This window comes from Pipistrellus hanaki (assembly GCF_964339955.1).
Source record: "Pipistrellus hanaki genome assembly, chromosome: 14".
In the NCBI taxonomy this organism is placed as follows: domain Eukaryota; kingdom Metazoa; phylum Chordata; class Mammalia; order Chiroptera; family Vespertilionidae; genus Pipistrellus; species Pipistrellus hanaki.
In genome coordinates, this window is record NC_140516.1 from 39,187,838 (window position 1) to 39,211,878 (window position 24,041).

The window sequence follows — 24,041 nt, forward strand, 5'->3', positions numbered from 1 at the left end:
ATCAATAAAATATATTTTAAAAAAGAGAGAGAGAGAGAGAGAGAGAGAGAGATATTAAATGACCTGTTCAGAGTTACCCACTTATAAAAGGTGGAGCCAGGGATTCGAAGTGGGCATCTATCACAGGAGCCCACGCTCTGAACCACTGTGCTGTGGTTACTCCAGGGGCCCTCATTTTATTTGATATATACTAGTATATTGATTTCAGAGAGGAAGGGAGAGGGAGTTAGAAACATCAATGAGGAGAATCATTGATCAGCTGCCTCCTGCACGCCCCCTAGAGGGGATCGAGTCCACAACTCAGCCAGGGCCTCTGACCGGAATCAAACCCAGGACTCTTCAGTCCGCAGGTCAGTGCTCTATCCCCTGAGCTAGGCAGGGATCCTCATTTCAGTTCACAACACCAGAGCCCTCTCATTTCTTCCAAATGTCAACATTGCCTTTCATCCTTGGCACCCACTCATTCCCCAAATTCAGTAAGCTGCCAAATTGTATCTTTTCTCCTCCTCCTCTTCCCAGACCCACCACAAAGGCCATAACTTAGGTCTCTGTTACTTTCCACCAGGATTCTCTCATTTTTCAGCTTAGTGTTTGGTGTTATAAAGATAGCTGAGGTGCACTCCCTTCTCCCTTCTTCCCCCAACTCTCCACGCTCCCCTCCAAAATAATAATAATAATAATAATAATAATAATAATGATAGCTGAGTACATAAAGGAAATTTGGAAAATGGCAAAAAAAAAATCCACTTATAGAGCATTGGCCTGCGGACTGAAAGGTCCCAGGTTCGATTCTGGTCAAGGGCATGTACCTTGGTTGAGGGCACATCCCCAGTAGGGGGTGTGCAAGAGGCAGCTGATCAATGATTCTCTCTCATTGATGTTTCTAACTCTCTATCCCTCTCTCTTCCTCTCTGTAAAAAGTCAATAAAATATATTTTAAAAAAAAATCCACTTAGAATTCAATCATCTTAGTATCACCATTGTACTTTCTTCCCATGTATTTTTTCTTGTGACTAGACTCCTTTATATATAATTGCAGCCACTTCAGATGATAATTTATCATACTATTTCAGTTAACATTTATCATGTGTGTGTTTTTTTTTTTTCTTCAACATTCTTTTAACCTCTTGGTAAACATAATTTGGATGGCTGTGTAGCATTCCATTGTTAGGATGTCCCATAAGTTAACCAAGCCACTCTCCTATTCATCACTTTCTGGAGTTTCCAAATTTCCTGTAGTATAAATAATGTTGTGATTCCCAGAAAGGAAATTCCCCAAAAGGAAATTAATGGGTCAATTAGTGTGCACATTAATACAAGTTGCTTTTCTGAGAGATTACCTTACTCAAAGTATATGAGATTCTAGCTTCTTCACAGTCTTCCCAGCATTAGGTAGGGTCATTAAAAATCTTTACCCAATGCTGGAAGGGGGTTGGGAGTGGTAGAAGTGGATACCGAGGATGTACCCGCAACCAATGTACATGCCCTTGACCGGAATTGAACCTGGGACCTTTCAGTCCACAGACCGACGCTCTACCACTGAGCCAAACCGGCTTCAGCCATTGGTTGCTTCTTATATGTGCCCTGACTGGAGACCAAACCTGCAACTCTAGCACATTGGGCCAGTGTTTCCCAAACTTTTTTTTTTCTCCTTAAATATATTTTATTGATTTTTTTACAGAGAGGAAGGGAGAGAGAGAGCCAGACATGTCGATGAGAGAGAAACATCGACCAGCTGCCTCCTGCACACCCCCCACCAGGGATGTGCCCGCAACCAATGCACATGCCCTTGACCGGAATCGAACTCGGGACCCTTCAGTCCACAGACCGACGCTCCACCACTGAGCCAAACCGGCTTCGGCTGTTACCCAAACTTTTGACATATGTGTACCCCTTCTATAATTTTCGTAATGCTGAGTACCCTTCGTACTCATGAGAACGTAGAATTAGGTGTAGCTAAGCACAGTGCAGTGCATATCCCCACCAAATTCTTTTATATATATATATATATATATATATATATTATTGATTTCTTACAGAGAGGAAGGGAGAGGGACAGAGAGCCAGAAATGTCAATGAGAGAGAAACATCGACCAGCTGCCTCTTGTACACCCCCTACTGGGGATGTGCCCGCAACCAAGGTACATGCCCTTGACCGGAATCGAACCTGGGATGTTTCAGTCCAAAGACCGATGCTCTACCACTGAGCCAAACAGGTTTTGACTCCCCCACCAAACTCTTCCTGTACCCCTGGGGGTACGCGTACCACACTTTGGGAAACATTGAAACCAACTGAGCTGCCTGGCCAAGGCCTGTTTACTATATTTTTATATGTATTCTTAGTACTTCCTCCTCTGAATTGTCCTTTACCCATTTATCTACTGAGGAGCCTCTTTTTTAAAACCTATTTTGCATGAATTGGTTATACAAAAGATTGTAACTCATATTTCCTGCAAATGTAGGAGTGATGAAAATGTTTTAAAATAAGTATATGCCCTTTTTTTGTGGGTTTGGGAGGAAGGAGGGAGAAATCTAGTTTGTTTTTTATTTATACATACACACTTACCAAAATTGTAAATTTAGTCTATATGTAGTCAAATTGATCATTCTTTTTTTCTTTTATTGAGTATTGAGGTGAAATTCACTCTTTTCTTTCTGATTTCGTCTATGGTATTTAAACTTTCAAGTTTGTCTTCCCTACACATACTCTTAAAGATTAATGAATAGCATTTCATGTCATTTTCTTCTAATTTTACTTACTTACACTTAATTATTAAAAAAATTTTTTTTTGATTAATTTTTAGAGAGAGGGAAACATCAATTTGTTGTTCCATCCATTTATACATTCATTGGTTGATTTTTGTACTGTATGTGCCCTAACCAGGGATCTAACCCTCAACCTTGGCATATCTGAATGATGTTGCGACCAACTGAGTTACCCAGCCAGGCCATACATTTCATTCTCTAATTTTGTACAATTTATTTCACGAAACATTAGGATCTTTTTGTTTTGGTTTTCTGTTACTAGCTGCATGGACTTCATATCCTCCTAAACGGTTCTTCTTCTCTAGTCCTATATACCTTAACAAACTAATCTTATTTAAAAACAGATCTAAAGCCCTGTCCAGGTAACTTAGTCATTTAGAGCATTGTTCTGATACACCAAGGTCTCTGGTTTAATCCTCAGTCAGGGTACATACAAGAAACAACCAATGAATGCAATAACAAGTGAAACAACAAATCAATGTTTCTTTTTTTCTTTCCTTTCCTCTCTCTCTAAAATCAATAAATAATACTTAAAAAAAAAAAAAATATCTAGCCCTAGCCGGTTTGGCTTAGTGGATAAAGTAGGCCTGTGGACTGAAGGTTCTATTCCGGTCAAGGGCACATGCCCGCTTTGTGGGCTTGATCCCCCATAGGGGGTATGCGGGAGGCAGCTGATCAATGATTCCCTCTCATCATTGATGTCACTCTCTCTCTCCCTTCTTCTCTGAAATCAATAAAAAAAATATTTAAAAAAATTTAAGTCAGTTCTCTGTTCAAAAACTGTTGGTGGCTTCCCATTCCCTATAAAATTAAATCTAAACTTCTCAGCCTATCATTCAAAATTCTCTACAATTTAGGAAGACAGTGGAAGGCAGTTTTTCTGATTCCTTCTCTCCCATCCAGCAATGTACCCACCATTCCTTCGCTTGACACCTCTAACTCCCAGTTTACCCCTTGCTGCTATAGCCTCATTTGCTTAATGATCTTCTCCCTGGGCCCTCCTGCTTCAGTACCTTCCCTAAAGCTGTCCTACTGCTTAAGAATGTCTTTAGGTCCTTGCCAAAATTACTTACTACGGATCCACCTCCCTTCAACAATCACAACCAATTTCACCGTCAGCAAGAAACTTTCCCAGATATCTTTGGTCCAAACAAATTTCTCTTCCTATAGGTTTATAGCATGTTGCCCACCTTTTTTTTTTTTTAATATATTTTATTTATTTTTTACAGAGAGGGAGAGGGATAGAGAGTTAGAAACATCGATGAGAGAGAATCATTGATCAGATTCCTTGACCGGAATCAAACCCGGGACCCTTCAGTCCGCAGGCTGATGCTCTATCCACTGAGTCAAACTGGTTTCGGCTACATTGCCCATCTTAATCCTATTTCATGACATGTGCTTTTTACTCACATTGTGGTAAGGCCTGATTTCTCTGGCTCTGGGAGTTTCTGGGAGGCAGGGACCAGGCCTTAATCGTGAACTGCCTTAGCCCCTTCAGTGACAGCACATTAGGATTGAATGCAATTCAAATCCTTACTGACTCTGTGACTTTGAGCAAAGTTGCTCGCCTCTCTGGCTCTTCCTGGTTCTGGCCTTTAGTGTTCTCCCATTAATACCTACATCATAGAGTTGTCAGCTTTTGTTGTTGTCGTCGTCGTCGTCGTCGTCGTCGTCGTCGTCATCATCATCATCATCATCATAATCGACACCAGGGCATTCATTGTCTCATCTGGTCTGAGCCTCTCTCCTGCCACCATTTCCCATTGCTCACTTGGCTCAGAATCTACTTTTGTTCTATTCTTCCAACTCACATCATCATCATCATAATCGACACCAGGGCATTCATTGTCTCATCTGGTCTGAGCCTCTCTCCTGCCACCATTTCCCATTGCTCACTTGGCTCAGAATCTACTTTTGTTCTATTCTTCCAACTCACCAAACTCTTCCCAGTATGAGGACCTGTTTCCTCTACCTGAAATCCTCTTTCCCATGATCCACCTGGTTAAGTTCTCCTCATCCTTCAAGTCTCAGCAGATCCATCATCCCCTCTGAGAGACCTTCCTTAACATACCAGTTAAAATGAGGTCTTCCTTTTCAGTTATATCATAAACCAGAAGCCTAACGCAAGAAATTTGTGCACAGAGGAGGAATCCCTCAGCTCGGCCTGCACCCTCTCTAATCCGGGACCCCTCGGGGGATGTCTGATTGCTGGACAGTTGGACATCCCTCTCACAATCCGGGACCACTGGCTCCTAACCACTCGCCTGCCTGCCTGATAACCCCTAACTGCTCCCCTGCCAGCCTGATGGCTCCTAACTGCTCCCTGGCTGGCCTCATTGCCCCTAACTGCTACCCTGCCCACCTAATCACCCCTAACCACCTCTGCCTTGGCCCCCACACCCAGGCTTCCCTCCCTCTGGCCGGCTGTAGACACCTGGGATCCCGGGCAGCCCAGCCCAGGCTGTACGCAGGCACCCAGGACCCCGAGCAGCTCGGCCCAGGCCAGCCACAGGCACCTGGGGCCATGGGAGGCTTCGCCCGGGCCCAGCTTTTGTCAGGAAGGACGTCAGAAGATGTCTGGTCTAATTAGCATGTTACCCTTTTATTAGTATAGATTATAATTACACTAGTGATCTTGTGCACAAATTTGTGCACATTGAAAGAAAATTAGAAGAAATATTTTAATATCGCTCTTCGCTCTTTCTCTATAATGCAAGTATCAACCAAATTCACGATTGACAATGACAGATTGAAACACATGCGTGTTGACTGGCGCCAGTGAGAGCTTTATATGTATCAAGCATGTTCGAGTCAACTTAGCCTTTTATAAATACAGAATAAACTTACTTAATTAGACCAGCTTTCTGATTTAGCTAAACTTTTTCCAGTTCAGTGAAACACCCCAACTTCTCTGTGTTGTCAGCAACACAGCAGTAAATTATTGTAGATTATTATTGTAGATCACACAGGGAGAACAAAGGGTAAAATATTTAACTGCAGCAGTGTTTGACTATATTCTGCACAGTGAGAAAACCTGAAGTAATTTTCAAGTTCCGCCATTTCTTACTTCTTTTCAGTAAGGTCAAGTTTCTAAGTTTTCTAAATCTCTGTTTTCCAGCTAATGAAAAGAAAATAGGATTCCACTGAGTCTCCTATCTACCTACTTTAGGACTTTTGTGAGGATCAAATGAGATGAGGCATGGAAAAATACTTCACAGACATTTGGTTAAATTGTAAAATGTTTGCACTTGGCTATAAAGCAAGTTGTGTGCCTAGGCTGGAGAAACTCCAAGGAGGCTAGTCACTAGGGAGAGGAAGCTGGGCATTGCTATGTGATGTCATTACCCAGTGCTCACAGCAACCATATCCAGGCTGGGCTGAGCTATGTGACACATTTTGTGCCATGGGGTCTCAGCAGTGTCAACTACAGTTCGGTGGGCTGTAGCTCCAGGGTGGTGGCGAGGCCTGTATCCCACTTGTGGAAAGCTGAGTGTTCCCTCCTATATTGAGTGTCTGCCTCCTGGTGGTCAGTACTCATCATAGCTACCAGTCAGACAGATACGTAGCATATTAGCCTTTTATATGTATAGATATGTATGTAACCATTTGTTCAATATGCTTCCCCTGCCCAACTATATGTGTCATGTTATCTTGTTCACTGTTCCCTCCTCAGGTCCTGGCATATTATAGATGATCATTAAGTGTAGCTTGAGTTTGCTTGAATGAACAATGAACAGAATGGTTTATATAGCAGGTACTCAATAAGTTTTTGAACTTTAATTCAAGTTAACCCTAGATAGATACTCTGCCTGGGCTTCAGAGATGGAAACCTGAGTTTGCAGAGATTATGTCTCAATATTATAACCAAGAAAAACTCTACAGTGTACAATAGGAGACAGTAATAAAAACATTCATAAAAGTACACTTTATGATAGCAAAAACCTAGGAAAAAAACACAAATGTTCAGTGACAAGAGAATGAAGAACTATGTATGGCATAGTCACACAAATATTACACAGCACTGAAAATGAATGAGTTGCAGCAGTATGTAACAATATGAATCTTAGTAATACAATATTAAGTAAAAGTAATAATCCATCAAAAATTACATGCAGCAGTATTTTTATAAGGTAAAAAAAAAACAACCTAAAATTTTTAAAATAAAAGTTTTAGGAATATATATATAGTAGTAATAAGTGGGTAGAGCATCATCCAAATACATCAAGGTTGTGTGTTCAATCCCTGATCAGGGCACATTTGAAAAAAATGAGAAAGAAGAAAAAAAATGTACATATGAGAAAAAAGAATGATGCATACCTTGGGAGAGGGTGGAATAGGGATGGATCACAGTTAGTTTAGCTATTGCCTAAATCTTAGCTTTCATGTTCATGAGTCCTTATGGTAATACTATAAGTAAATAAATGTGTCCTGTGCATGGAGCAATGAAAAGAGTGAGCCATAAACCAAGGTTATGATTAATCTAATCCTGTGTTCCTGACATCCATTAAAGGATGTCAGGCAGCCTTGCCTGTTCGGGAGCAATGGGAAAAGATGCTTCTCTCCCATCCCTCTCTGGGACTTTTTTCCAGGGACGGACCCAGGTTCTCCTTCTAGAGAGGTGAACTGGTGGCACAAAGGTGGGACAGCAGGAAAGAGGAGTAATCCTGAGTTTAGCTACTTCAGGAAAAGGATCCCAAAATTGATGGGGAAATGGCCCCTTCCCAAGGCTAGAGTAGGAATCTGGAGGTGCAGGTCAGCTTCCCCCAGTCCCCAGGTTAAAAACGGCAGGGTGTGTAGTTTCCCACCCATTTCCTGTTCTGCTTCATTGAAAACCTCAGCGTGGGGGTGGGGAGGAGTTTCATAAGTGGGTCCTGAGAGAATGGGACTGTGGTCACAGGGTAGACAGTCATTGTAAGCATTTGGGGTACTGGGAACTGAAATAAGCAGGGGCCAAAACCAGGATCTTTGAAGGGACCACTGACATAAAACTTTTTTACACATTGCTTTCCTTTCAGCCTGGCCCACAACATGCCTGGGTCTTCAATACTTCCTACCCCTCACCTCCCTGCCTTCCCTTCATCCAGGCTCTAGTTCTTAATCCTATACCTTCACCTCTATATCTACCAATCCCCCCCCCCCGCCCCCATAGGCCCTTCTTTATGGGGGGGAGGGGGGGAAGATGGGGAGAAGCCCTGGGAGGGTAACTTAGAACTTTTCACCCATGGGACTTGAAATCAGATTGAGCTGGGTTGGGCTGGCTAGGCTGGAGTCTTACCTTTGGGAAAAGGGAATACAGGCTAGAATGGGCTAAGGATATTGAAAGGGCTGGAGGTTAAGCAGTCCTAAAAAAGTGAGGCTAGCCGAGACCGGTTTGGCTCAGTGGATAGAGCGTCGGCTTGGGGACTGAAGGGTCCCGTGTTCGATTCCGGTCAAGGGCATGTGCCTTGGTTGCGGGCATATCCCCGGTAGGGGGTGTGCAAGAGGCAGCTGATTGATGACTCTCTCTCATCGATGTTTCTGACTCTCTATCTCTCTCCCTTCCTCTCTGTACAAAATCAATAAAATATATTAAAAAAAAAAAAAAAAAAAAAAAAAAGTGGGGCTAGAGGTCAGGCTGAATTGGGCTGGGATAGGAAATATGGGGAAAGAGCTGAGCCCAGACTGAACTGGGAGTCTGGGATTCAGGGCCTGTGCCTCTGCAATGGGGCCTAACTGGGCTAAAACAAATTTTTCTGTATCATGTTGGCACCTGGGGCAGGACCCTCACCTGCTCCTGAAGACAGAGAGGATGAGGGCCTTGAAGGGACTCTCCCTCCCCCTATCTCAGCGATTCCTCTTGACCAAGGTCCTTCCTCAGAGAGGTTGCTGGGGCCAACGGGGAGGAGCCAGATCTGCGGCTCCAGAGGAAGTCCGCTGGCCACTGTTTCCTGAGTTCAAAAGTGGGTCCCCCAGTCTTTCCGACACACTCCCTTCCTCCAAGCAGGGCAGAGTCCACGCCTGGCAATTCACCTTTTTTTTTTTTAATTTCCCCACCTCCTCCAAAACACACACACACACACACAATGAACCTTCATATGCTCAACCCAGACACACAACTGCTGCCTCAGCAGCCCCCCAAACCCAACACATACTGCTAAGCCATGGGTTTGTTTCTGTATTTGAATGCATTCTCATTTCTGTATCCGTAGCCTCCCGCTCACATTCAGCAGTCATGCCTTCTCTGCCTTGTTCAGAACCATATCCCTAGCACCTAGAGTTGTTCCTGGAAACTGAAAAGAGCTGAATGAATGGATCCACTAAGACGCACATACCATAAACAAGTGCTACACTATCCCACATACATATTCACACATGCATCTGTTCCATGACCTACACCTAAGGCCTCTCCCACTCATCAGTCACACATATACATACAATGGCACACACGCAGGCAAAAATGTTAGATGTACACCTAGTACCAGACAGACACACTGCAAGTAGGTGTTACCTAGCACTCTCAGGGTGAGTTGGTGGCAGCAGCTGTCTGGCCAATGTCCTTCAGTCAGGTCAGGCCTGCAGAAGGAGTGGTGTGTTTGTGTGTAAGCAAACGCAGGCTTTGGGGTCCTGAGGCACTGGGCAACAAAGAGCTGGGCTGGCAGCAAGCAGGGCTAAGATTCCTCCTGAATAGGAGAGGGAGCGGGGTAGGCCGTGAAGTGCTGTCCCCTGGTTTCTTCTGCTAGCTGGGAGGTGAGGGTAGAGACACAGGTCCATGAGGTCTTACTTCAGATCCAGAGAGACCTCAGTGGGGGAATAGTCTGAGGCCTCAGGTTCCCCTGTCTGGGATGAAAATGAGGGAGACTGGGTGGGGGGCTTTATAGGTACTGAGACCCCATTCAGAATCCACAGTAGAGTGTCCCTGTCTTGACAATCTTTTTAGTGGTGGGGGAAGAGGGGACTGGAGGTTGGGAGTTTGAGGAGTATCCTATTCCTCTTTCCCTCTAGCACCTAGAGTTGCTCCTGGAACCTGAAGAGCGCTATGGAGTGTCAGACTGCTCCCTAGCAACACTGCTTCAGCACCCTCCCCTTTCCCTCCCTCCATGCCCCGCCCAAAGCCAGCAAGGAGATAAACAATCCCACTCTCCGACTGGAGACCTAGACAGCTGGGCTGGTTGGCCTCCCTAGTAGTGACCTGAATCTCACTGACTGCGCCTCCCATGAACTCCAATCACCCAAAACTCCTCCAGACTCTGTTCTCAATCCCACCAATAGCCTAATCCAGGGGAGGATATCCCAGGAACCCTGCCTCAGGGCCACCTTTCTGGCAACCCCAAGACAGGAGTGAGGAACAGCTGGGGGGGGGGGGGGGGTGGGGGGAGGCGGAATGGGGAGTCAACTTTTGAGGGACAAGGGGCCATATTGGGATACATGAAAAGCAACACCAGAATGATGAGGGAAAATGTGAGGTGGGAGTAAAAGGGAATCCACAGTCCAATTCATACCTCTTCCCCAGTGACTGGTTTTAGGACTGCAGAAAGGAGGGAAAAAGACTGCTTTGGGCAGTCATTTTGGGCACCAATGACCAACCAAGACACGCTCAAACCCAAAAGTCTCTTTATTGATCTGTACCATACATGACTCAAATGGCAAAAAAAAAAAAAAAAAAAAAAAAAAAAAAAAAAAAAAGGCATTACAGTTAGGGTGGGACATTCATCTTCCCCACCCCCTTCCCTCAGCTCCTGGCACAATACCCTTACAACAGTGGCAGCTAGAGTGAAGGAATCAGGGTGTGAAGGGCCCCAGAATCCAGAAGGAAGAGTAGGCAAGAGTGTGGAACTAACACTTCTGGAACTGTAAGTGGGAAAAGGCAGAGCTGGGCCCGGACTCATAGGATCCTGCTTTTGGCCTCAAACTGGGCTCAGAGCTTCCACATGTCCAACTGAAAGAGAACTGAGGATCCTGGAGCCTTCCCCTTCCTTCTACGAGACCAGGAGCTGGAGGGTATTGGGAGATGAAGATCCTCTACTTCAGCTGGCGAACAGAGGCCTATTCCTCCCTGGTGAGCTTAGAACTGGGACATCCTCAGTGGCTCCTCTATGGAGGGCAGGGGAGGACTAGATACAAAATTGGAGGGATTGGAGGAGGAAAGCACTGGAGAATATGGATGAACCCCTCCCCTATCCCATGCCTGCCCAACTGAGACAAAACAAAAAACACAGTGACAAACAAGGCTGCTCCCTTCCCGCCACACTCCCTAAGGGAGGGAGCCTTCCCTCCTCCCATCCAAGGCAGCTGCTCTAGTGAAGGGCTTGTACAGAGTACACATCATGGGGGGAGGGGGCTGGGTTTGAGGGAGTCACAAGCACTAGAAGGGCAGGCCAGACTCCTGGAGGATGGGGAGACAGACAACAGCTGCGAGCTGTTACAAAGGTGAGGCCACCAATGGCCCCCCTGCCCCATGGCATGCCTTCCCCAACTCCAGTCACCCCCGAGGAAAAGGGAAGAGAGATGGCAAAGTGTCTCCTTGGTCTGAAGCTCTTAAACTATATAAAATGATGTGTAACCCCCACACTCACCTCCACCTGGACCCTAAGCCCCCCATCTGCCAGGTATAGGGAGGTAGCTGGACTTCTAATAAGGGGAAGAGGGGGGACATGAGTGATTTTTTTTTTTTAAACTTACATTTTTAATAATATTATTTTTTTAAAAAAAAAAAAACGTGAAGCTGGGAGGCGGTAAAAGGGAGGGGCTCAGAGTTTTACCCCCCTATTACCAGCCACCTGGGTGAAGGGCCTGGGGGAGGGTGCTCAACCAAGCTCCATCCATTTAAGTCCCTAGGAGCTGTGGTACAGACAACCCCAGGCTTGAAGGGGGCAGAGTCAGGAGGATGGGGGACCCAGAACCTGGGGTGAAGATGGAGGCAAATGCTCTGGGGGTGTTCAGAACATTTCTCAGAGGCCCAGGGTCCTTGTAGGCATCCACATGAGTACCCTCCTTCCCCCAAAAGGCTCTGAAGAGGCCAGGCCCAGCCCAGGGCCACTAGGGGGCAAAGCTTGGCACCTGCCCCCAGCGAGTCCAGTTCCTCCCTGAAGTGGGTGGATGGAGGCTGCCCATTTCAGATGCTCAGTCTCTTCATTCTGTCTTCTGCTCCCTGGGGCTTCGAGGGGTGGGGCAGGCGGGCAGAGCGCTGCGTGGCCCTGGTGAGGAGGCCTTTACTGGGAGGCTTGTGACGTGGGGTTCTCCGATTTGCTCTCTTGGCTGGAGGGAGGCTTGCTGTTCCAGGGGCTGTTGGCGCCCAGGGCAGGGGAGTTGTTAAAGCTGTCCTCGTCGTCAATGCCGTTGGCCGCGTCAAACTGGGTATTCTCCAGCCGGGTGATGAGCCTCTCGTCCTCGTCCCCGAACTCCCCGCCCATCAGGGTGGGCTCCCCCACCACCATCACATCCTGAGAGTGGCGGAGGTCCCCAAACATAATCGGGGCAGGGGCTCGCCCGACCCAGGGCGGCAGAGACCCCCAGAGCCCCAATACCCACCCAAGAAACTCCACCCCCTCCGCCCCCTTCTCATACCCCAGTTTCAGACATCGCCTCCTCTATCCCCCAGAATCTTTCCCACTGAAGGACTGCGGAGCATCACACCCTTTAACCCACATCCACTAGGATCTGGGAAGTCAATTTACTCCCCTGGCTCCCTATTCCACCTCCCCCCCATTTTTTAGGTGGCTCCTAAACTTCTGTCCACATGTGGGAGAGGGAGCAGATAAAAAACACCAATGGGGAAAGGATGTGCATGTGCATGTCGGTGTGCTGTAGATTCACACGTATTGCGGCTGCATGGCCCTCTATCAAATGTGAATGTGCATGTCTCTGATGGTCTGTGTGCCCCTAAGCTGTCTGTCCTGAACGTCCGTATGTTATCATGGCTGACTCTGTCCCTTTATATCTGTATTGTTATGTCTGAGTCTGTGTGACCACAACTGTACATGTGACTAACAAGGACTGTCATCAGTGATAAGAGTCAGCCATGCTGGCAGAGTACACTGGTAAAAACCGTCTGTGCTTCTATGTCCACTAGTGTGCTCACAACGGGACAGGGTCAAGGGTCAGGGTCAGCAGTGGGGCAGCCCAGAAGAGAGAAGAAAGCCGAGATGCTTACAGGTACCTGGCTGGAGAGGGCGAAGGTGCTGGCTGGGCTTTTCTTCTTGCTGTTGCTGTTGTTGGTGTTGCCACCCCCCGAGCTCATGGTGCTGCCCCCTGACATCTTCCGTTTCCGCCGTTTGCTGGGCTGCTGCCGGGCGGGCTCCGCTGTGCCAGAAAAAGGAAACTCAGGTGGGGCAGGGTTCTGGGCCCCTGGCTCCCTATTCTGGCTCCTAAGGAGCCTGAGCCTAGCCTGATCCCAATCTTGCAGACCCAGGGCCAAGACAAGGGCTTCATGAGAAGAAACAGCCTTGGAGGATGGCATCAGATCCTGGTAAGAACAGGTACAGGTGCAAGGCACTCACCGGGGGGTGCTACCATACGCTGCCACTTCTGGAAAAGGCAGGTCTTGAGGCAGTCGCGAGGGCTGAGGCTGTAGGTCTTGTGGCGGGACATGAGCTCCTGCATGGGCTCGAGTATCACACAGAGCTGTAGGGAGATCAGAAGCGGGCTTTTCAGGGGAGGGACATGGAACTGAGACCAAGTGGAATAGGCCAGAGACTAGGTGGTCAGACTCACTCGGAGGTAGTTGAGAGTGGAATTGGACAGCCCACAGCGTGTGATATTTTTGGAGAGCTGATCCAACATCTGGGGGTCCTGGGCCTAGAGGCGGAGAAAGACAAGAATACTAGCACTTGGGATGCATCTGCCCTCCTGCCCTATCATCTGAGCCTGTGACACTCCTGAAAAAGAGGGGCTAGTATTCAATAATTTTTTTAAATATATTGATTTTTTTACAGAGAGGGAAGGAGGGAGATAGTTAGAAACATTGATCAGCTGCCTCCTGCACACCTCCTACTGGGGATGTGCCCACAACCAACGTGCATGCTTTTGACCAGAATCGAACCTGGGACCTTTCAGTCTGCAGGCTGATGCTCTATCCACTGAGCCAAACCGGTTGCGGCATCAATAATTTTTTTAGGTGGAGAAACTCTAACCCTCTCAGGTCACTGACAAGAAATGGCAGACCTTATTCCATCCCTCCCACTGTCTGCCCTCCCCCTGTCTTGGGTTCTGCCCACACTCACATGCATGGCAAGGATGCTGCGGGGGATGAGCTCCCGGTGCTGCCGGATGCTGAAGTGCCACGTCTTTATCCGCATCATGTCATCAAACATGAACTCCAGGTACAACCGCCCCTCCACACATACCTGGAGACAAGGTTGTCACAGCTCTGCCCCCTCCCCATACCTGGAAGTATACCTGTTCTCCCATTTGCTCATAACCCCCTCCTGCATATACTTCTGCAACCTGCACCTGAATCTGGGTATGTAATTGATATGGACTATCTCCTCACATACCTGTCACACCCTTGACCCTTACACAGAACACATACATGGTAGAAATGCTTAACTGATCCTGTCTTCTCCCATGTAGCTAGTGATACACTCATCTGCTTTAAGCTTCCTATGAAGGCAGGCTCTTGTTCACTTAGTGTATATACCCCCGTGGCCGAGAATAGTCATATACCAGCTCAGTAAATGCCTGCTCAATGCTGCAGCACACCTGCCCTCCCTTCTTGTCTGATCACTTCCCATTATGCCTCCTTGGGGAAGAGCGGAGTACATTTTGGGAAAGAGGAAGGGAATCAAACTCAGGTGCTTCAGCATTCCACATCCAGCTGGATTGCTGACCTGGGTGAACATGGGTTTGCCGTGCTGGGTCACCATGCTGCCCTGGTCACAGTCGAGGGACACAAAGTTGCTGTGGAATGCCTCCTTGGGGTGCTTAAGCACATAGTACAGCTCTGTAGCACCACCCTCAAAGATGCTGCGGAAGTAGCGTGGGATCAGGGTCCGGCCAATGGCTGCAGAGAGGGGAAAAACTCTTTAGAATAGAAGGACCTCAAAAGGGGTCAGGCAAATGCCACCCCTGCCAAAACAGATAACCTGAGACAAATATCCACTCCCAGACCTTAGAAGGACACAGGAGGTACACACTCCCACAGCAGAACTGGCAGAACCCTCAGAGGCCACTCACTGTATCTCTTTGGTCCATCCTCCAGACAGAAAGTGATGGTTAGCATGGCATCATCCTCAAAGAACTCAGTTGTGAAAGCATCCCACCAGAGATTGTCACACTCCTAAGAGCACAGGGAGAGGTATGTGTGTGTATCAGAAGATATCCCACAAGGGTGCCCGGATGGCCCTCACCCTCCTCCTTCCCCTGGATACCTCTGTCCAGTTTTGAAGCCGTTTGTTAAGCTCGAATATTCTGTAGTCAGTTTGGTTGCCATATGGTGTGTGCCTTCTGGGGTGAGTGTAGAAGAGAAGTTAGCAGGAGCAGCGCCTCCTCCCCACCCCCACCTCTGCCTTCACTCATGTAATAGAAAGCACCTCCCACCCCACTGGACTCCACTTACCCAATCCCAGGCTCCAGGTATGTAGGCGGGTACATGGGAGTTGGGCTGTATAAGGGAAGAGGCTATGAGAATGGGGGTGGAAGACAGGAATTATGGGGAGATGTCACTCCCTCCCCTTTTCAGGCAGGATCCCATCCGGAGAAGGGATGAGACGTGGACAAAACTCACCCCACATCCCGATCTAGCATGGTGCCGGGATGGAAGGGAGGGAAGGCGTTGCCGTTCGGGGGCTCCTTCGGTGAGTACAGCTTGAATGACTTTGAGGAACAACCTAGAACGGAAAGGAAGAATGCCCCTTAGGAGCTTTCCTAAAGTTTGCTAGGCTGTGTGGACAGTGAACCAAGGGGGGGGGGGGGGGGGGGGACACACGACTACCCTAGGAAGTATCTATCTCTGCTTTTAAATCTGGTTCCAATCTTATTTTATTAAGAAACTAGAAGTACCCAGGCCCAATATCCAAGACCTTATTTCTCCATGTGACTGAGGCCTGGATGATAAAATTGAAACTGGGAAGAAATGTCAATACCATAGAATAAATAAATATCCAAACATTACAACCTAATTTTGATAAACCCCCCTTTCAACTACATTATTTTGTTCAATCATCACAACCACGGTGTGAGGTAGCAGGGTCAACGGTAACATTCCCATTTTACAGACTAGGCAATTGAAAGCTCAAGGGGACTTGCCAGGATCATAAAGCTAGGATTTGAGCCCAGATCTTCTGATTATTCCCATATCCGGCAGTATTTTTACCTTTCTGTTCCCTCTGAAGAGCAAGTGGTGGGAGAAAGAAAGGGAATCTGGCCAACTCCCTGCCCCTCCTCCACAGCCAGGGTCTCAGGAGGGCAGGGGATGGAAAGATAAAGGGGGGTGGGTGCCTGCTGGGTGCTGAAGGCCAGATAACCACTTGGGCCTTCTGTCCCACCCCCCTCCAACGGCCACTCCCTTATCAGCCAGCCCCCTCCCTCACACCTACCACCAACCTGGTATTGTCTCCAAACCAGAAACCCAAAACTTCAACCCATTTTGCCTTTGAGACTTACAGTCACTGAATCTTGCTCAACTTACAAAAGGAAAAGAGGAGGCCTAGGACTAGCTTCCAGGAGGCTCCATCTAAGAGGCAGGTGGTAACTAGACAGGGATCTCTGCTTGTATCTGTGCTCCTGCATACGTCTCCTCTCCACCTCACCCAGCAGCACTGAGTGCCTAGTGAACTATACTACCTAACTGGAAGATGTGTTATATTCATAGTTGGGTATGAGCCAGGTGCCCCCTGCAATGCTACTTTCCCTCTCCCTACAAGATGAGGGGAAACTGAGGCACCACTCCAAAGGTCCCGACCCCAGTTACAGGTACTTCCTCGTCCCCAGACTTGACCACATTTGGGAGGGTAGCTGTACTGGTTGTGTCTGAGCCTCCTCCTCAATTTAGACACAAAATCTACTTTGTCCTTAGGGGGAAGAGACAAAGGAAGACCCTGTGCCAACGTGTCATTTAATTCTCTCCCCAGGGATCTTCCTCACAATACAGGCAAAAGGGGGGTCCCAGAAGGGCCTACACGATACAGTCCCTGAAGAAGCCAAGAGTCAGAGCCTGTGTATGCCTGCACACATGTGTGCCTCATCTTGCCTAGCAGGCTTTCTACCCTCAGCTCGCCCCAACATGCCTACCAAGGGCTGGATCCAGCAGCCCCAGGCAGGATCAGGATGCCCAAAACAGGCCCTCGCCCCATGCATGAGCTCACACAGGCCACGTCCGTATGTTCCCATCACAGCACACACGGCCTTTACATGCCTGTCTGAACTGAATGAGGAGCCTGTGTCCTCAAGAAAAGGGACAGTCCCACCCAGCCGCAAGTCTCCCCACTCCACAGACAGGTAGACCAAAGCGACGTAGGAAGCCCAAACTCACACAGCTCACCACGGGCCAGGCCAGGCCAGGCCTTCACTAGGCCCACCCTTCCCCCAAAAGCATCACTGCCCTTGCCCTTAGTCCCAGGGCCACTTGGAGAAATGTGTCAGCTCAAGACCCTAAAAAGAAGGGAGGCAGGACACCTGGGATCCTCTTTAATTCTGGAAAAAGTTTCAGAACTTCAATTTCTCTCACTAGCCCACTGACAGGCACTGAAGAGGAAAAATTCAAAAGGTCTGTGGACTCTATTTACACCTCCAGTGAATGGACACAAAAACTCAGCACCTCCCCAGAGGCATAGCAACTCCCAGTAGCCCCAGCACAAGGGCCTGGGAGAGAGAAGAGGAGGGGAGGGAACATCACCCAGACCATCTGTCCCTGCTGCTGCCTGTCCCCAGCAGCAGGGGTAGAGGGAGCAAAGAGGGGGTGGGGGTGGGGATGAAAGGGACGTGTCATCCAGTCTTGGAGTCAAACATAGCCCCTTCCCATCTCTAGCAATCTGGGAAACCTTAGGAAGGAGGAGAAAGGAAGAGCCAGGAACTAGTAAAGTTTTCTCAGGATGGAAGCTGCATCTTAGGGCTGAGGGGGGCACCTCCAGCTGGGCATTTCCATGGTAACCGGCCTGGCTTGAGGGCAGGCTCCCTCCCTTTGGGGCTGACCAGAGGTCAGCAGGCCGGGGAGCCCTGGCCTCTCTGAGTGGAGGCACCTCTTCCCCAGCCAGCATACCAGGCCAGGGCCAGACCCAGCACCTTCTACCCACCCCCTACAGGCTTGCAGGGCGCTCAGACTTACCTGGGAGAACTGAGGGGCCCAAGAGAGGTGCGGGGAGAAACTGGCAGCCCACCAGGGCTCTGGCAGGGGTGAGGGCTGAAGGGGGGCCAACTTCAGCCGCTCATGTCCCGAGTGGGACGGGCAGGCCTGGCTGGGAGCTCCACTCTGCGGGCCGCACAAAGACTCGCACGCACTGCCTGGGCCTGCCCCGTGGCGGCCGCAGCCCCGGGGGAAAGTTATAATGGCCACTGGGCCGGGGGCCGGGGGGCCGGCCTGGGGGGCGGGGGACTGCGGGGAGTCCGAAGCCTTCTTTGTTTGCGAGGTTTCCCTCAACAATGGCTGCTCCGCTCTCTCCTCTCTCCTCCTCCTCCTCCTCCTCCTCGGCTCTCCCCGCCGCCGCCTCTCGCAGCCTCTGCCTCCAAGCAGCCCACCCGCCCTCCCCAGGCCAGCAGGCCCCAGTGCCCGGGCACCAGGAGGGGCAGCGCACGGCACTCACACGCACTCACAATCGCACAGGCACAGACACACACAGCGCCCACCAGCTCACAGCCTTTCCTCCCTTTCTTTCCCTCCCTCCCTCCCTCCCTCCCAGCTCGCTCTCCGAGCCTCTCTCAGAATGAGGCCCCAGGGCGGGCGGAGGGTGGAGCTGCCCCCACCGGCCCCGCCCCCTCCCAGCCGGGGAAGAGGAAGAGGGAGGGGAAGGGAGGGGGGAGAGAGGGAGGCAGGCAGGCAGGCAGGCAGGCCTGGAGGACTGCTGAGAAAAACAAAGAGACAGAGACGGGGAGAGAGACTGGGACACGGAGAGATGGAAACAAAACAGGCTGGGCCTGCAGAGACCTGGACGGGAGGGAGGCCTGTGGGGGCCAGGAACTGCAATGTTTCACCGACCCCTCCCCGACTCAGGTGTGCAGCTCAGGAGGGAGCAGGGCAGCCAAAGCCACAGGCAGGGGTGGAGGAGGGTGTCCTCCCCTCTGGAGACTCCCAGGATCTTCCAACGGCCTCCCAGAGGCGCCCCAAGTCCCTCTCCCTCTCCTCTGTGATCTCTCTGGTCTGGGCTGCCGCCCCAGGTGAAATCCCAGAGCAGCCAGGCCGGGGAGACTCCAGGGGGTTACTTTTGACAGAGATAGACTCTGACTACAGCCTGTAAACACTGATTAGAGGGAGGGGGACACTCCAGGCTCCTGGGCCCCCAACCCAGCTAGGTTCCAAGCCCTGACTGAGATCTGCCTTAGCAGGAGGCCCCTTCCTCCTCCTCCTCCTCCTCCATTACCACCATCATCACCACCACCACCAGGGACACGTGGGTGCAGGGGAAAAAGGCCTGCCAGAGCCAGGAAAGCCACGCTTGCCCAACCAAGAGTCTATAGGAGGGGCTTAGTCTGAGGCTGAATCCTCCCCCACACCCCAGGAAAAAAGATATGTAGTTACTGGAGTAGAACCTGTTCTCCAATGCAAAGGGTGACCCCAAGAGAGGAGGTGTTTCTAAAACTTGGGTAGACCCTACCCCCTGGCCAGATAGGAAAAAAGAAACACACACACACACATGCTCGAGGGGGCAGCGTATGATCTCCTACTTCATTGAAGGTGGAGTTGCTGCTCCCTGTTTCCTACCCACCCCCACCACCTTCCCCCACAGTCCCACGACACACACACCAGTTGACTGTGCAGAAATAATACTGCACCCGGCTCTGTGGACATCCTCCACACATACATAACACATCTCACTTTCACATAAATCAGTACCTGATGCCCACCTGATACACACCTTTAACCACTGCTGTACCTCAAACCCTAAATAAACCCAAACCCAAGATGCTCATACACAGTCTATTAAAGACCCCTGACTTCGATACACACTGGGACTAGTGACACATATTCCCCTAATCCTAAATAGACACACCAAAAGTGCATTATATACCTCCTGGACTTGTGACAGACCATTACGTACACGTACTGACCATTTGTTATCGGGGGTTGAACCCCATAAACCACACTTCCTGAAACCTGCACGGCACTCTCCGCCACAGCCTGGCCGAGACCCGCCCCGGCTTTCACAAACATCGAAGAAATCTGTGACCTTCAGCCAGACCCAGCAGAATACTGCCCGCACCAGGATTCGAGACATTCCCATTGACTCCCAAATTTACTCTGGGATAACCACACTCCTCCCCCCACTGACAATTCCTGTCATTTGTGTGGTGCCTTTAAACTTTCCAAAGTGCATTCACAGGCAGTACCTCAAGAAATCCTAACAGCACCCAGAGCCAAATACCACCCTAACTAGAACAGACTATACTATGACAGGAGGGCCTGAGCTGGAATCCTGGGTTTCTAACCTCACTCATGCAAGCCCAGCCCTAAAGCACTGAAGCCATTTCTATTCCCCCTCCAAGGAATGTCCATTCTAGGCCCCAAATGCGTGTCTACGTGCGAAGGAGTACAGGTATGTGCTCTGGCTTCAGCTCCAGTTCAGAGCTCAGAACCCTGACTCAGTCTGCCTCCTCAAATTTGGGGAAGTGCCCCTGTATACCAAGACATACCAAGGCTCTGGCATATCATCCAAAATGGTCCCCCTCTCAGTTCCTTCTCTAGCAAGTCTACGCCTCTCCATGTTCTGACTTAATTCTCTCACTTGCTTAGGGACAGAAGAGGTCCAGCCACAGAGAGCAAGTCTGAATTTCTGAATTAGAAGGCCCTAAAATGTGGGGTAGGAATGAGCAGGGAGCAGCAAAGAATGACAAAGGTGATGAGGAAAGAGTAGAGGGAGAGCACCCCTCCTGGAGGCGAGAACTCTGAAGGGCAGCAGCCTGCCCCAGCCCACAGGATAATGGACCAGCACTGCCCCCTGCCCGGGCCCCTGGGGCTCCCTGACCCAGGCCTCCAGTGTGCCTGCCCCCCTTCCTTTGTCTGTGCCCGGCCTCCCGTTGGCCTGGCGCTCTGCCATCCTCCTCTCCTGGCTCCCAGCCGCCACCACTGCTCTCTCCTCCCCTCCCCCTCTCCCTCCCTGCCTTAACCCTTCTGAGCCACATGCTGCCCCAGACAGGCCCTGGCCCCTTCAGCAACCTGCCCTGGCCAGGGTGATGCCCCTTAGCAGAGGGTCTACCTGCTCCTGACCAAAGCCCCAGACGCTAGTCGCCACCCCAGGAGCACTCTGGGAGCCGAGTGTGTGTATGTGTGTATCTTGTGGTGTGCATGTTCGTGGGTCTGCATGTGCTCTGGCTTCCCTCAGTCACATGTGTGGGGCATGTGCTGTCTCTGCTGGGCTTGGGGAGGAGGAGGAGGAGGAGGAGCTGGGAGACAGCAGAGCACAAAGGAGAGACTCAGACAGGCAGGCAGGCAGCAGGCGGGCGGCCTGCCAGGACGCCTCAACCCCCACCCTAGGACTGCTCAGGTTGGGTGGTGGTGTGTGTATGGGGGGGGCTTTGTTTTGGGCCTGAACTGTACAGGCTGCCACGATGTCCTTGTGTTCAGCCATGTGCTCCCACCCACCCACCCATGCAAGCCTGGTCCCCTCTCTCAGCCCAACTCCTCCAGGCCCCTCTCAAGCCCTCCTCCACGTGGTTCTCCTTTAACCTCCATCCATCCTCTGTGGCATCAATCCATCAGACTACTTCACGATCCCTAAAGGATTCCCCAATCTCAGCCATCTTTTGCCCCCTCTCCCACAACCAGGTCGAGACACAAGAAACATGCCTTTTGGGGCACCGACTGAATATGCCCCTCCCCCCAGTCCCACGTCTTGGTGCTGGAGTCCTCTTCCTGTCCCCATGCTGCTACACCAGAGGCTGAGGGGGAACCTTCTCCCTTCTCTACTGGGGCCAAGCACCCTGTCTCACCTTCAGGGCCAACCTCCCATCTACTCCCAGCCTGACAGCCCCTCCATACCCGCAGGCTACCCACTATTTGTAGGAACTAAGTATCAAAATATAAGACTCAGTCCTCCAATTTGTCCAGAGCCTTAGTTTCTGCTCTGCTCACGTGTGGCAACAGAGGATCAAGGCCATGGGGTGGACTCAGAGCATGAATGGATCCAAACAAGGCACCCAGCATTTTCTTTATAAAGAAAATACACACATAAATATGCACACCAAGCTGGGAGGAGGGAGAATGATGGGGACTGGGCATGATTCCAGCTTAGTAAGCTCTTTCCTCTCCTCTTCCCCACTCTCTGCAGCAGGAGCCAGGGGTCCCCACACCGGGATACTCCAGGATTCTCAGGCTCTCCTAGCCCTCCTTCTGGGCCCCGGGCCCCTTAAACATCAGCCTCAGCAGGCACTTTAAGTGTGTGCCCAGCCCAGTTTGGCCAGGGTCACATGATTTTCAAGGAAGCTTCCTCACTGGCAGCTTCCCTTGGGGATGCGGGGGAGGGGCGGTGGTGGGGTATGGGCCACCCACAAAACAGAGCATCCCGAGGAGCAAAGGTCCCGAACCAGACTCGATTTGGGGAAACCTGACTTTCAGAAGAAAGCTAACTCCAATCTGGGGCAGGAGGGGGTCCTGCAAATAGCTCAAGAACCCAGGGTCCTGAGGTGTCCTGGGGATGTGGCCAGACAGTGTTCGAGGCCCTCTGAAGACTACCTCTCCAGTCACATCGCCTCTCTTCCCCCGCTGGCAGTGAAGGGGAGCCTTCCCTCCCCAGGACAGAACTCAGGTCCAGGCTGTCCTTGGCAAGAGCAGTGTTTTGGGGAGGCAGGCATCTGACCCTAAGTTCTCTCTCAAATTCTTACTTTGGGTTCAAGCATTGCTCTCTTCAACTCCAGCTCTCACAAATCACTTCTAGTTCCTATTCTGCCTGGGGCTCCACATTCCCACTCTCACGAGGGCGGGCGTGCTGGCCCCAGGGCCCAATTATCAGCCCCCCTCCCCCAGGAATACCTCCTGTCCCTCAGGATGGCCAGCCTTCCCTGGCAACAGGCAGGAGATTTTGAAGGGGGGGAGATGGGCCCGCATTAACCCCTCCACCCCAACACGGTGCTCAGAAACTGCCTGGAGGGGGGTGTCACAGGATCTTCAGAGGGAATAGGCAGCAGGGAGGGGGGGGGGCAACCCAAACCAGCCAATCGCAACTCTATGATGACCTGAAGGGGGGGGTCAAAAGTCCAGACTCACTTCTGATTGGCTAACACCCTGGAATTCTGGGAATTTCAGCCCCCCCAACCCCTCCCCAAGTAATCCCCCCCCCTAAAAAAAAAACAAAAAACCCTACACACAAGCTACCCCCAAACCCTAGCATCCCCTCCCCGAGCCTCCAGGCTGCTGCGCATTTACCCAGTTGGGGAAGCCCCTCCCCGAGACCGAAGCCCCGCACGCCCCTCACAGCCCCTGCCTCCGCCATGCCATCAACGCCCCCCACACAAGTTCTCGCCAAAACAAGGGGTGAGGGGCCCGCAGAGGGCGAGGGAGGGAGGGAGGGGCCGGGCGGCCGTGCGCCTCACTCACCAGGACAGGCACAGCCCACTGACATCTTCACATCGCCCGCCGCCGGGGGCCCAGCCGAGTCACGGTGCCCGCCCCGCGCGGGGACAGGCCGGGCATGAGCCGCCGCCGCCGCCCGCGGCCCCTGCTGCCCTCGCCGCCGGCCCCGCCAGGCCCGGCCTCGGCCTCGGCCCCGGCCCCGGCCCGGTGCGGGCGGGCACTGGCTGCGGCGCGGAGCCTGTCAGGCGCGGAGCAGGCAGGAAGGAACCCGGGCGGGAAGGCGAGCTGCCGCGGCGTGTGTGCGCGCGCGGGCGTGCGTCCTCCGAGTGTGTGTCCGTGTGCGCGCGTGTGCGTGTCCGTGCGCTCCGCCGCCGCCGCCGCCGCCGCCCGCCCCCCTCGCGCTCTCTCTCGCTCTCCGCCCTCCCTCCCGCTATCTCCGGCGCCCGCTCTCCGGCGCGGGCGGGGCGGGGCCGGGCCTCATTAATATGCTAATCGCCCGCCGGTGGGCGGGGAGAGCGTGTCAAAGTGACCCGACGGGCGCGCAGCGAGCGGCGACGTGCGTGCGCCGCGCGGCGGGCGGGCGGCTGGGGGCCCGGCGCGCTCGGGGGAGGCAGGCATGTGACGCAGCTTTTAAAAAAGGAGA

General features: G+C 51.2%; 1 protein-coding gene across 6 annotated transcripts; it reads right to left on the reverse strand.

Moving 5' to 3' along the window:
- Positions 1-11,453: 11,453 nt before the first annotated feature.
- LDB1 (LIM domain binding 1) lies at positions 11,454-23,834 on the reverse strand. 6 transcript variants are annotated; one of them, XM_084903877.1, is made up of 11 exons: positions 23,423-23,834; positions 15,467-15,569; positions 15,299-15,343; positions 15,111-15,183; positions 14,917-15,019; positions 14,571-14,743; positions 13,965-14,087; positions 13,456-13,539; positions 13,242-13,365; positions 12,902-13,044; positions 11,454-12,185 (listed from the first exon to the last, which is right to left on the reverse strand). In XM_084903877.1, the coding sequence occupies exons 1-11, from the start codon at positions 23,445-23,447 to the stop codon at positions 11,955-11,957; spliced, it is 1,227 nt and encodes a 408-aa protein (XP_084760003.1). In that variant the 5' UTR covers positions 23,448-23,834; the 3' UTR covers positions 11,454-11,954. The 6 variants fall into 6 exon arrangements, with proteins under 6 accessions (XP_084760003.1, XP_084760001.1, XP_084760002.1 ...); XM_084903875.1 differs by having other exon boundaries at positions 12,896-13,044; XM_084903876.1 differs by having other exon boundaries at positions 15,111-15,186; positions 23,423-23,832.
- Between the last annotated feature and the right edge of the window lie 207 nt (positions 23,835-24,041).